This window comes from Pristiophorus japonicus, chromosome 12 (genome assembly GCF_044704955.1).
Source record: "Pristiophorus japonicus isolate sPriJap1 chromosome 12, sPriJap1.hap1, whole genome shotgun sequence".
In the NCBI taxonomy this organism is placed as follows: Eukaryota; Metazoa; Chordata; class Chondrichthyes; family Pristiophoridae; genus Pristiophorus; species Pristiophorus japonicus.
In genome coordinates this window covers 178,731,135-178,744,082 of record NC_091988.1, presented here as the reverse complement: position 1 = coordinate 178,744,082, position 12,948 = coordinate 178,731,135, and the positions used below count along the sequence as shown (strand labels likewise).

At 44.9% G+C, this 12,948-nt stretch overlaps 1 protein-coding gene across 3 annotated transcripts in view; it reads left to right on the top strand.

Moving 5' to 3' along the window:
- Positions 1-12,948, top strand: part of ptprt (protein tyrosine phosphatase receptor type T) — a 1,564,838-nt gene that overhangs the window by 1,120,563 nt on the left and 431,327 nt on the right. For all 3 annotated transcript variants that reach the window (XM_070896216.1, XM_070896215.1, XM_070896217.1), the window contains exon 11: positions 9,106-9,208. In XM_070896216.1, coding sequence (XP_070752317.1) covers positions 9,106-9,208 — 103 coding nt within the window. The remainder of the gene's footprint in view (positions 1-9,105; positions 9,209-12,948) is intronic.

Sequence of the window (12,948 nt, the reverse complement as noted above, 5' to 3'; positions counted from 1 at the left end):
GCCATCCAATAAAAATACAATGCTCCCTCACCCACTGAATATGATAAAAATTTAGACGGATTATACCTCCTCCCCGTATATGTACCTGCAAATTTGAAAATTTGGGACACAGGCCAAAATCAGTACAATTTACATGAGTTTACTGTGCCTTGAATGTTCAAATAACCTAATGTACCATCTATTCCTATGAATTCGACACCCACTGGACCATCTCTGCTGCACCACTGGTAGTAGAGCCTTCAGTCATCTTTAGAACTTTCCTAAACTTCCAGCCTTGCTGCTTCTCTCCACAACTTCATAAAGCCTTCTCAAAACTTGCCATGCTTATGGTTGCCTCCCAAACTCTTCGACTGTTTCTCAGTGTCTTCAACACCCTCGTTCTTTCTCCACTGAAGCACCTTGGGATATTTACCACTGTGCTCACTGCGTAAATGCAAGTTATTGTAAATAGTTTGATATTGTTTCCACCAATGAAAAAACAGATTAAAGTAGCTTTGCTTTGGTTTCTCAATTTGTTTTATTGACACTTCTTAATGAGAGGGATTAATATCTTATGGGAAGTGGACCATATATCTCGGGAGCCTCCTATCAACAAGAGCAGGCATCGACGACGAGATCCAACATCGCCTCCAGTGTGCCAGTGCAGCCTTCGGCCGCTTGAGGAAAAGAGTGTTTGAAGACCAGGTCCTCAAAACTGCCACCAAGCTCATGGTCTACAGGTCTGTAGTAATACCTGCTCTGCTGTATGGCTCAGAGACATGGACCATGTACAGTAGACACCTCAAGTTGCTGGAGAAATATCACCAACGATGTCTCCGCAAGATCCTACAAATCCCCTGGGAGGACAGGCGCACCAACATCAGCGTTCTCATTCAGGCTAACATCCCCAGCATTGAAGCACTGACCACACTCGATCAGCTCCGCTCGGCAGGCCACATAGTCCGCATGCCAGACACGAGACTCCCAAAGCAAGTGCTCTACTCAGAGCTCCCTCACAGCAAATGAGCCAAAGGTGGCTAGTGGAAACGCTACAAGGACACCCTCAAAGCCTCCCTGATAAAGTGCGACATCCCCACTGACACCTGGGAGTCCCTGGCCCAAGACCGCCCTACGTGGAGGAAGTGCACCCGAGAGGGCGTTGAGCACCTCGAGTCTCATCGCCGAGAGCACACAGAAATCAAGCGCGGGCAGCGGAAAGAGCGTGCGGCAAACTAGTCCCACCCACTCCTTCCCTTAACCACTACCTGTCCCACCTGTGACAGAGTCTGTGGTTCTCGTATTGGACTGTTCAGCCACCAAAGAACTCACTTCAGGAGTGGAAGCAAATCTCCCTCGATTCCGAGGGACTGCCTATGATGATGATGATACCTTATTCTCAGTGCCACTAATTTACATAGGCTGAATAAATTAAATTCCATTTTTATTAGTTGAGATTCAGGTTGTTTTTTATAAACTAGCATTTTGGAGATAACATTCCTCAATTCTGTCTGCTTGTAATCAGGTCCATTGACTTATTTTAACTGAATAGATCAAAACAAAAGTTTATTAAACAGGATTCTAAGATTTTCCAAAATTTTCAGCGTATTTTTGGGATCGTATTGACTGACTCCATACATATTCCTATGAAAACTACAATCCCACAATCTTACTCATTGTACATTGATGATACATATTTTAAACCCTAAACTATGCAGCGTCAAAATAAAAGTAAATCTCTGGGACAAAAGTTTGAAATATTTTATCCCAAATACCTATTCATTGAAAATGAATTCTGAGGACCCACAGTTTTAATCTTGAAGGACATCTGCCAAGGACTGGAAGCTTCGCAGCTTCTTTTTTTTTCTACAGAGCATTTTTCCTCACAGCCCGCTTTCTCCCTACATTTTTTCTCACAGCCCACTCTCTCCAAGCATTTAAAATGATTCTTTTAATGAACTCGCTCCCGTGACGAACCAGCGTAGTCCGCTTCTGGTTCTTGGCAGCAGTCACGTCCATTTTAAAATTTGGGAGGGCGAAATTGCCCTTGCGCCCCGATTGGGGACAGTAATCTTTTGGGGCTGGGACTTTTAGTGCCTGGGGCAAGTCCCGCCCCCACCACTGAATTGGGCTTCCTGCCCCTCAAAGGAAGTGGAGCGCACTCACCCACGTTCCACTTCCTTTGCGGGCGGTAACCGCGGCGCTACTGGGGCGGGGAGTCGAGTGCTCCACGGATGCTCCACGTAGTACTGATGTGCTTCAACGCCCCTCCCCTTTGCTTAAAAGGCAGGACCGCTATACAATCAGCACGGCCTCTGATGACCTCCACTGGGCCACCAGGGGAGCGTGTGACCGGGCCAGCAGCCGGCACCCAAGATGGAGTGCTGGGCTGCACGATGGTGGCTCAGACCATGCTAGGGCCGCCTTCATCGAGCCGACCTGAAAGTTGGCCAACAAAAAAATGATGGCGGCCCGGGGCACTGGCGCTTTCCCCTTTAAGGAGCGCCCCGAGGACAGATGGCAGCCGGCTTTGCAACCCGCGGGGCAATTTCCCCCGTGGGGCGGTAAGGGGTCGGCGCGGGATTGTGAGGTGTCGCCGCACACGGTGATGACGTCATCGGCAGTTGCACGGCAGCCCGGGGCACTAACCGTGGAGTGCGGTGCTGCTGTGGCAGTTCCTCTGTAAACTCCTGGCCAATTTCCCAGGAGGAGGTAGCTTCAGGCAAAAACTGTCTTGCCCCAGAGGCGCTAACGGGCCTCTAAAAAAGGGGCAGTTTTTCCCCCCAGGATTTCTGCTTCAATGTGTCACCAAAGAAGGATTAACATTCATCTGCTAAATCAAATTGTCCTTAATAAATCGGTACAGTTGCGAAGTTCTAATTATACACATAAATTGCTAGTGATGGAACAATCCCGAAACAAATGATGACCAAGCATAAAAATAAAGCAAGAGAGATTAAATGATGGGAAATGGGGAATGTTACCTACTTTTAGTGCTGTAAAGCGAGCCACAAATGCACAATGATTTACACCTCGATGGCAAGCAGCCAATGGCAAAACTTGAAAAATAGATACATTTCCTCTACAACTCTGTGCTGCTCCAGTAACAGCAACAATAGCAGCAGCTAATAGTTATATAACACCTTTAATGTTATAATATGTCCAAAAGCATTTCACAAAGTGGAACATGACTGGAGACCAGTAAATGGAGGAAGAAGGATAGGGATAGTGGCGAATAAATGATTGATGAGGTAAGCACATTGAAGAGGCTAGTGAAGGATGGAAGAGGGGGTAGCACGGTTAGAGGTTGGGTAGAATGTTGCAGAGCTAAAAGTAGAGTGGGGTGAAGAGAGGGGGTTGCAATGAAGGCTAGAATCTGGAGTAAAGAAACATAGAGCTGAATGAGGTTGCAGAGGTAATGTGTGGTGAGGCCACGGATAGACTTGTAGTTGAGGACAATCACTTTGAAATTAATATGCAGACAGGTAGGGGGATGACAGGATATGAAGACGCCGTTTAGCTTTACAGAGATAGTTTAAATATTTGGACAGGCATTCAAACCATAAGTCGGGTAAATTGGGTTTCAGTTGACAGCGATTAAACGCAGAAATCGAAAAGTTGCTATCGGAGACGAACTGCACTGCTGTTAGTTTTGTAAAACAGCATCTCACTGTCTGGCTCCCCAGTCCAATGCATTGAGTGGTGTGAAGTTTCTGTACTTGCACGATAGATATGAAGTAAATGTTTCACAGAAAGTTAAGTCAAGTCATTTCAAGTCCTAAGTACCCGTTTAATGATGTGATAAGTGTTAATTACTGCCATTACCAATGCCCCTCTGGCACTGAAAGTGAACTATTCCAAGTATGGACTCTCATTTGGTTTAAATTGCTGTTGGAGATTTTTTTTTTAACTTTGTTTTTTTTTTCTATCGCTCTTAATCCAATCTTTCTTACCCTCTATTTATTTCTCCCTCTGTACCTACACTCCTCGAAACCTACCTCTTTGACCAAGGTTTTGGGTACCTGCCCAAATTTCTCCTTATGTGGCTCGGTGTCAAATCTTTTGACTTATAACACTCCTGTGAAGCGCCTTGAGATGTTTTACTATGTTAAAGGCGCTATATAAATGCAGGTTGTTGTTGATTTAACATTGAATTCACCATTCTAACTTGCACTTCTTTCTCGACTGAAAAAGTGGCCCCCGTGTACCTCCTGGGAATATTGTGGCTGCTCCTCCTGACTCCACATAAATTTTAAAAAATTAAACATACTTTTTCGGTGGCAGCTGCTGGTTAGGCCGCGTCCAAGTCTAGAAGACCTGAGCGTACCGCCATGGGCAATCCAATTTCCCAGAGGTATCCTAAACGAATGTTAGGCCCCTCATTAGCATTTGCAAGTTTCCAGCGCCACTTTTAGGCAGCTGCCCCCAACGCCTGAAAAATGTCCCGCCCCAATTTCAAGTCAGACATTTGTCAGATGTCCTTGGGGCACAGGACGTCCCTGAAGTTGTGCCTCCTCACGCCCATTTCATGCCCGCAAAATGGGCACAATGAAATCCACTTTCTACTCCTAAGTTTCAATGCTGCTTTGAATGATTTACATGAGCTTGCACCACATCTCTTAATGATTTAATAATCCTTTAATGCCGGTACATAGCTGTGATATTTAATAGCACTATTATCATCATAGGCAATCCCTCAAAACGAGGATGACTTGCTTCCACACCGAAAAGGGATGAGTTCACAGGTGTTCCAATGAAGGACCTAATATTCCAGATCCCAAACTACATCTTGAAGAGTGGAAGATGCCTGTGCGTGGATTTTTTAACGTGTGGTGGCCGTTGCATACCAGCCATCACACGGGCTTGACAGAGCTAGGTCTTGGTCCAGTGGCAAGGATTAACCAAGAAGACTGAAGACCAGCTCTGCTGCACGGACCTAGTGTGCACACATCGCAGTGTGGGCTGGCCCGTGCTGCCCCGTGCTGCCCCAGGGACCATGCGTCTAATGGGCCCCGAACTCTCGCCTCTCCTGGGCCCTGATCGCATCCCTCCACGAACATTTGCCGCTCCTTCGCCCTGACCTCGCCACTCCTGCTGTACCTGCCCGCACTACAGTCAGCCATCGCCTTCCTGCAGCAGCACGCGCTGCTCCCTGACGTGGTATGCCACCAAACGCTGCTCCCTCTAATGGCCCAGGCCTGCTGATTGCACTAAGGAGGATACAAACAACCTTCCGGATATAAAAGTGGTCAGAGGGTCTAGTAAGGAGGGGGAACTGAAGGAAATCTTTATTAGTCGGGAAATTGTGTTGGGGAAATTGATGGGATTGAAGGCCGATAAATCCCCAGGGCCTGATGGACTGCATCCCAGAGTACTTAAGGAGGTGGCCTTGGAAATAGCGGATGCATTGACAGTCATTTTCCAACATTCCATTGACTCTGGATCAGTTCCTATGGAGTGGAGGGTAGCCAATGTAACCCCACTTTTTAAAAAAGGAGGGAGAGAGAAAACAGGGAATTATAGACCGGTCAGTCTGATATCAGTAGTGGGTAAAATGATGGAATCAATTATTAAGGATGTCATAGCAGTGCATCTGGAAAATGGTGACATGATAGGTCCAAGTCAGCATGGATTTGTGAAAGGGAAATCATGCTTGACAAATCTTCTAGAATTTTTTGAGGATGTTTCCAGTAAAGTGGACAAAGGAGAACCAGTTGATGTGGTATATTTGGACTTTCAGAAGGCTTTCGACAAGGTCCCACACAAGAGATTAATGTGCAAAGTTAAAGCACATGGGATTGGGGGTAGTGTGCTGACGTGGATTGAGAACTGGTTGTCAGACAGGAAGCAAAGAGTAGGAGTAAACGGGTACTTTTCAGAATGGCAGGCAGTGACTAGTGGGGTGCCGCAAGGTTCTGTGCTGGGGCCCCAGCTGTTTACATTGTACATTAATGATTTAGACGAGGGGATTAAATGCAGTATCTCCAAATTTGCGGATGACACTAAGTTGGGTGGCAGTGTGAGCTGCGAGGAGGATGCTATTAGGCTGCAGAGTGACTTGGATAGGTTAGGTGAGTGGGCAAATGCATGGCAGATGAAGTATAATGTGGATAAATGTGAGGTTATCCACTTTGGTGGTAAAAACAGAGAGCCAGACTATTATCTGAACGGTGACAGATTAGGAAAAGGGAAGGTGCAACGAGACCTGGGTGTCATGGTACATCAGTCATTGAAGGTTAGCATGCAGGTACAGCAGGCGATTAAGAAAGCAAATGGCATGTTGGCCTTCATAGCGAGGGGATTTGAATACAGGGGCAGGGAGGTGTTGCTACAGTTGTACAGGGCCTTGGTGAGGCCACACCTGGAGTATTGTGTACAGTTTTGGTCTCCTAACTTGAGGAAGGACATTCTTGCTATTGAGGGAGTGCAGCGAAGATTCACCAGACTGATTCCCGGGATGGCGGGACTGACCTATCAAGAAAGACTGGATCAACTGGGCTTGTATTCACTGGAGTTCTGAAGAATGAGAGGGGACCTCATAGAAACGTTTAAAATTCTGACGGGTTTCGACAGGTTAGATGCAGGAAGAATGTTCCCAATGTTGGGGAAGTCCAGAACCAGGGGTCACAGTCTGAGGATAAGGGGTAAGCCATTTAGGACCGAGATGAGGAGAAACTTCTTCACCCAGAGAGTGGTGAACCTGTGGAATTCTCTACCACAGAAAGTAGTTGAGGCCAATTCACTAAATATATTCAAAAGGGAGTTAGATGAAGTCCTTACTACTCGGGGGATCAAGGGTTATGGCGAGAAAGCAGGAAGGGGGTACTGAAGTTTCATGTTCAGCCATGAACTCATTGAATGGCGGTGCAGGCTAGAAGGGCTGAATGGCCTGCTCCTGCACCTATTTTCTATGTTTCTATGTTTCTATTAATAGTACTATTAATAGCAATACTTGTAAGGGTTATTTTGAACTTGCCATAACAGAGCAGAAACATTCTCAACTGACAAATAGATCCGAAGTACTTTAGTATTTTTCTAAGTGAAACTAGACATTTCATTTAAAAAAATTCTTCAGATTTTATATTAGTAAGTTATGCTTGATTTTGTCTATTGACCTCTTGGCCTTAAAGTTTATAAAACAATCAGTAACCTCAACGAGTAGACAAGCAAACAGCAGAAAGCCTCTACTATTGAAATGTTAATTTGGATTTTCAAAAAGCATTTGAAAGGATGCCACACAAGAGTTTATTACACAAAATTAAGCCTCATGGAATTGGGGGTAATATATTAGCATGGATTGAGGATTGGTTAATGGACAGCAAACAGAGAGTAGGAATAAACAGGTCATTTTCCGGTTGGCAGGCTGTAACTAGTGGGGTACCGGAAGGATCAGCGCATGGCCTCAGATATTTACAATCTATATCAATGACTTAGATGAACAGAGTATAATGTATCCAAGTTTTCTGATGATACAAAGCTTGGTGGCAAAGTAAGTCATGAAGAGGATGCGCAGAGCCGCAAAGGGATATAGACAGGTGAAGTGAGTGGGCAAGAACATGGCAGATGAAATATAATGTGGAGAAATGTGAAGTAATCCAATTTGGTAGGAAAAATAGAAAACAGAATATTTTACAAGTGGTGAGAGACTGGGAAATGTTGGTATTCAGAGGGACCTAGATGTCCTTGTACATAAAACACATAATTTTAATGTGCAGGTACAGCAAGCAATTGGGAAAGCAAATGTTATGTTAGCCTTTATTACAAAAGGATTGAAGTCTTACTGCAATTATACAGGGCCTTGGTGGGACCACACCTGAAGTATTGTGTACAGTTTGGTCTCCTTACCTAAGGAAGGATATATTTGCCTTACAGGGAGTGCAACAACGCTTCACTAGACTGATACCTGGGATGGGGGGAACTGTTCTATGAGGAGAGATTGAGTAGACAAGGCCTATATTCCCTAGGGTTTAGAGGAATGAGAGGTGATCTCATTGAAACGTCTAACATTTTTAAGGGGCTTCAGAGAGTAGATGCTGGGAGGATGTTTCCCCTGGCTGGGGAGTCTAGAACTAGGGGTCACAGTTTCAGAATAAGGGGTCAGCCATTTAGGACTGAGATGAGGAGAAATTTCTTCACTGAGAGGGTTGTGAATCTTTGGAAGTCTACCCCAGAGGGCTGTGTATGCTCAGTCGTTGAGTATATTCAAGACAAAAATCATTGGATTTTTGGATACTAAAGGAATCAAGGAATATGCAAATAGTGCAGGAACTTGGAGTTGAGGTACAAGATCAGCCATGATCTTATTGAATGGCAGAGCAGGCTCGAAGGGTCGAATGACCTACTCCTGCTCCTATTTCTTATGTTCTTCTGTTATGTTCCTTTGTCTATTAAAAGAGTTATTAGTTATTTTTAAATTTAGTAAATGTTCTGTGTCCCACGATACCCCGTAAGTGATTAGGCTGTAGGTTATTTGAAATTTCCTACCTAATTTCAGTTACAGTTGGGAAATCCGGGGAGTGGGGGGGTGGCGGAGGAGAGAGAGCAGGGTCAATGGAAAAAAGGTTATTTCCTAATAGGAAAAGAGGGATATTCAGAATGGAGAATGTGCGCCTTCGATTTCTCGAATACCTGCGGTTTGGCCCTCACTACCCCCTCCCCCACTCCCCCGCCATCCACTATGATCCTGCTTTCTAGAACTTGGTTCCTCTACCTTGCACCTCCCTTCCTTCTATCAAAAACCTCCTTAAAACCCTCTTTATTGGCCTTGTGATTGATCCTCCCATCCTAACTATCCCATTCCCCATGCTTGATGTCCACCACACCTCTTTCCACCTGATCTATAAAGTTGTTGAGACATCTTCCTGCATATGAGGAGCACTAAATAAACACAAACAGTTTGTCAGCATCGCTAACACAATTTCCTACTGAACAGTATGGAGCTACAGTGATGAGGTCTCGCAACATGTCTCTGGCCGCAGTCTGAGCAAGTGATGGATATCTGACATAGTGGGACATAAATGTGGGCTCCTAAGTGAAAAGTAAGGGCTATAATAAACAATGAAATGATTAACTGTTTGTGCTAACCAGAATGATATTGTGTGGATGGTTAATTTTGATTTCCGTTGGTAGCCCCCTCAATGCCACTGTATGACACAGATGCACCTCTAAATGAGACGGACACAACCATTACAGTCCTTTTGAAGCCAGCTCAATCAAGAGGAGCTCCAATCAGGTAAAATAATCTAAGAAGATAATCATAGTTTTGAGAAGCAAATTCTAAAAGCAGAAATTCATATTGTGCTGAAACTTATGAGCTACATGTAATTTGACTTTTATTTTGCATCTCTTTGCTCATTATTTTATGTGTGAGATTTGGAAATTTCGAGAAACTGTTACATTTTGTTTAGCGAATTTGGTCTGAATATGCTTATGACAATGAAACATTGACGTCATGTTATAGCTTTATATAAAAAGGTGGCACTGCCAGACTAACAACTTGATTTCTTTGCAACAGTATGGGTTGGGACACAACTGCATGTCGTCAAATGTACTGCCATCGTGCAGAGTTTGAAAGTGGTGATTGTGAAATGACATTCATAAGATAACACAATGTTTAGATGTAAAGTTCAATCAATACAACCTCTTTAACTATATCTGAAAAATGAACAGTATTAAATTATGTTGCTTTGAAAATTATGTTACATTATAATAATGGCTCTAACTATTGTATTAAAATACATATGGCATTGACAAAGCATCAGCAGAATTGTACGTCAAGAAAACAATTAATGACTTACAATTTTCCTTCACAAAATCATATTTCAAAAAAATCTTGATGAAAACATGAAGGGACGGTTATTAGCTGAACTGGCAAATCATACTTCAATTTCTTGACATGGTTTCACCAAGAAACAAAAATGTTTGGTTACTGTGAACATAACATAAGAACATAAGCAATAAGAGCAGTAGGTCACCTGGCCCCTTGAGCCTGTTCTGCCATTTAATAAAATCAGGGCTGATCTGATCATGGACTCAGCTCGACTTCTTTGCCCGCTCCCATAATCCTTTATTCCCTTATCGCTCAAAAATCTGTCCATCACCGCCTTAAATAGATTTTCCACTCCTGGCCGACTCTGTTTTCACCCCGGAGTGCCGGCAATGGCGGTGGTGAGCTCTTCTGGGCAGCACCACGCTGGGGTTTTCGAGGCCAGTTTCAACAAAGCACGGAGTATTACCGCCCGGAAGAGGCGAGCCGGTGTGCAATGCCACTGGTTGCGACACCGGATCGATTTTTGCCTCCCACCCGACTCGTAGTGCCGCATAGAGTGGTGTGCTGGGACCACCTGTGAAAACGGGCGGTCCAAACTGTAGCAGCTGCAGTGAGGTGAGTAATGTCGACTAGAGGTAAGTGCGATTGTTTTATATTTTAATTTTTTTGCAATTTATGTAGCGGTGGGGTGAGGTATTTTTTGGGAAAGTTTTTTGTTGGTTTGTTTCAGGTTTTATTTTCTCCCCAGGCCTCTCGTAGAAGTGCTCCTAGGCCAGCTCTTTAGCTCGGGATTTTCACACGCTCAGCCAGCCTAGCACCCTAAGAGAGGTATGCAACGCCTCCCTTAGTGTTCTGCTCCGCACGCGGGGCCCAGCTGCCCAATTTTGCTGACTGAGGCGCAAATGTTTCCAGGCTGTATCAGGACCACCCCACCGCCATTAACGCACAGAAATCTTAAAAGCCAAAAATCCAGCCCTCTTCTATCTTTAGCTCCTTCTGCATAATAAGCCATAACGTCTTACCCGTCACATTTAAATAAATGATACCTCCATCAATTCAGTGCCCATTCTACAATACCACATCACATCACACTTCTTTGGCTCTGCATGACCATGCAATCTGATTAAATAAATCAGCACAATATAAGTGCACCATTTTCCTGCATGATCATAATCTCCATGAATAACAGAACATGACACAAGTGCACATTCTTCTTTAATCACCTGATATTGCGGAATTGAGATTTTTGGAGTTTGTTAGCGATTTTCTTGGTGTTTTTAAAAACATATTCTTACTGAAACTCCCATCATATGCAAGAGCTAAGCAGCTGGATATGCCTTCCCAATGCACGTACCCCTGTTCTGCATAATAATGGAAGAGGAAGAGGTGTAGAAGAGGCAAGTGGGTCTGAGAGTGAGACACCATGGCAGAAGACAGCACTTATTACCTCTATTAGTGGCACCGCATTTGAGCTTGTTTGACGCCAGTTTCTATGGGTTCAATTTTGGCCCAGCCCGTTTTTCGGCACACTCTTCTGGCGATGCACCGCTTTTCTCCGTTTAGAAGTGCGGAGAAAAATTTCCTTCCCATTTTGGCCGCTGTCCGGCCTTCTCCCTGTGGTCGCGCAGCATGGCCAGTCGAGTCGGGGGTGGAGCCAGCGTCCTGCGCCGAAAACAGTGCCAGGACGTCTGCACATGCGCAGTGGAGTGTCCGTGCATGCGCAGTAGCTCCTCGCCCCCAGCCTCTCCGTGTCTTGCTGCAGCCGCTGTGTGGAACCCGATGTTGGCCAAATGTTGTGAGTAGGGATAGGGAGTGGCAATTGCACGGACTGCTTAGTTCCTTTTGATTTGAAGCTTTAATCACTTTAATCTTAGAAATCGCACCAGGAGGCCACACGGCCAGGGCTCGGGGCAGGCGGGCAGGAGAACTGATAGTGCTCCTGCTTGGATGATTTCTATCAGTTCTGCTAACCACCCGCCCCTAGGCCTGGCCAAGTGGCCTCCCGGTGCGATCGATCTCTTAGAAATCCCACCAAGAGGCCACTCGGCCAGGTCTAGGGGCGGGCGGGCTGCAGAACTGATGGTGCTCCTGCCTGGAAGATTTCTATCAGTTCTCCTATCCAGCCCTAGCCCAGGCTGAGTGGCCTCCCGCACTGGCCGGCCTACAGCTTTCCCGGGCCGAGTTTTAAGATGAAGGTAGGACTTACTTCAATTTTTTATTTGTTATTGAATGCTTAGAACTTTTTATTTCCCAGGTTTGGTGGTTTGTAAGGCTTGGTGTTTTAGGTGCAGGTCCTCTCCTCTTCCCTTCCCGCCCTTATCCCAGGCCGAATGGCCTCCGATGTACCTACCTGCGTCGATTTCTTTAACTCTTCTTTAGCTGGCCAAAGTTGCCTAAATGGGCAGAACTGGTGTAGGTAGCTGGTTGAGAGAAAAAAAAGGAAACTAAAAAATTTGTAACAAACTCACTTACACTGGTGCAAATTGATTTTGGAAAATGGAAATTTTTAAGTTACGCCAGAAAAACCAAATCACTCCAAAAAAAAAACAGAGCAATTCCTGGCCAAAATTGAGCCCTATATTCCTGTGTAGTCAAATGCAGAGAATTTTGCTGTAAGTTCTCACAGCAAGATCGGTACATAAACTGCAGTCATTTCTGCATAATGTAATACATTTGAAGTCCCTTTGAACTGTATGTTCAATAGTTCGAAGTTGACTCCACATTGGAAACAGTTATGATATTTATTTAAGCATAAGTGAGACTTAGCACACGCAGTAGTTGAGCAGCAGTTTACAAGGAACAATTGAGAATTATATTGCTCCGTCGATCCTTGGGTAGAAGGTCTAGACCATTCCTCATACCTCCTACTCACAGATGCTTGCAAACCTGTCTGGTGTCCTCCTTGGCCCTTCGACACTGAGAATGACCCAAATCCCTAGCATATATCCCAAAAACTGGAACTATGAAAAGATTGATCTCCCCCCCCCGCACCCCCCCCCTCACCACATTCTACCCAATCATGGGCCCCCCCTCCAAGTTTTGTGTCTAGGAACAGTTCCTGTCTACTTTTGATCCTTAGCACAAGCTTTTTCTGTTTTTGTTTATAGTTTCTACAGTTGATGTCATGCACAGTCATGTTTAACTAACTTGATCGAGTTTTTTGATGAGGTAACAGAGGTTTGATGAGGGCAATGCGGTTGATG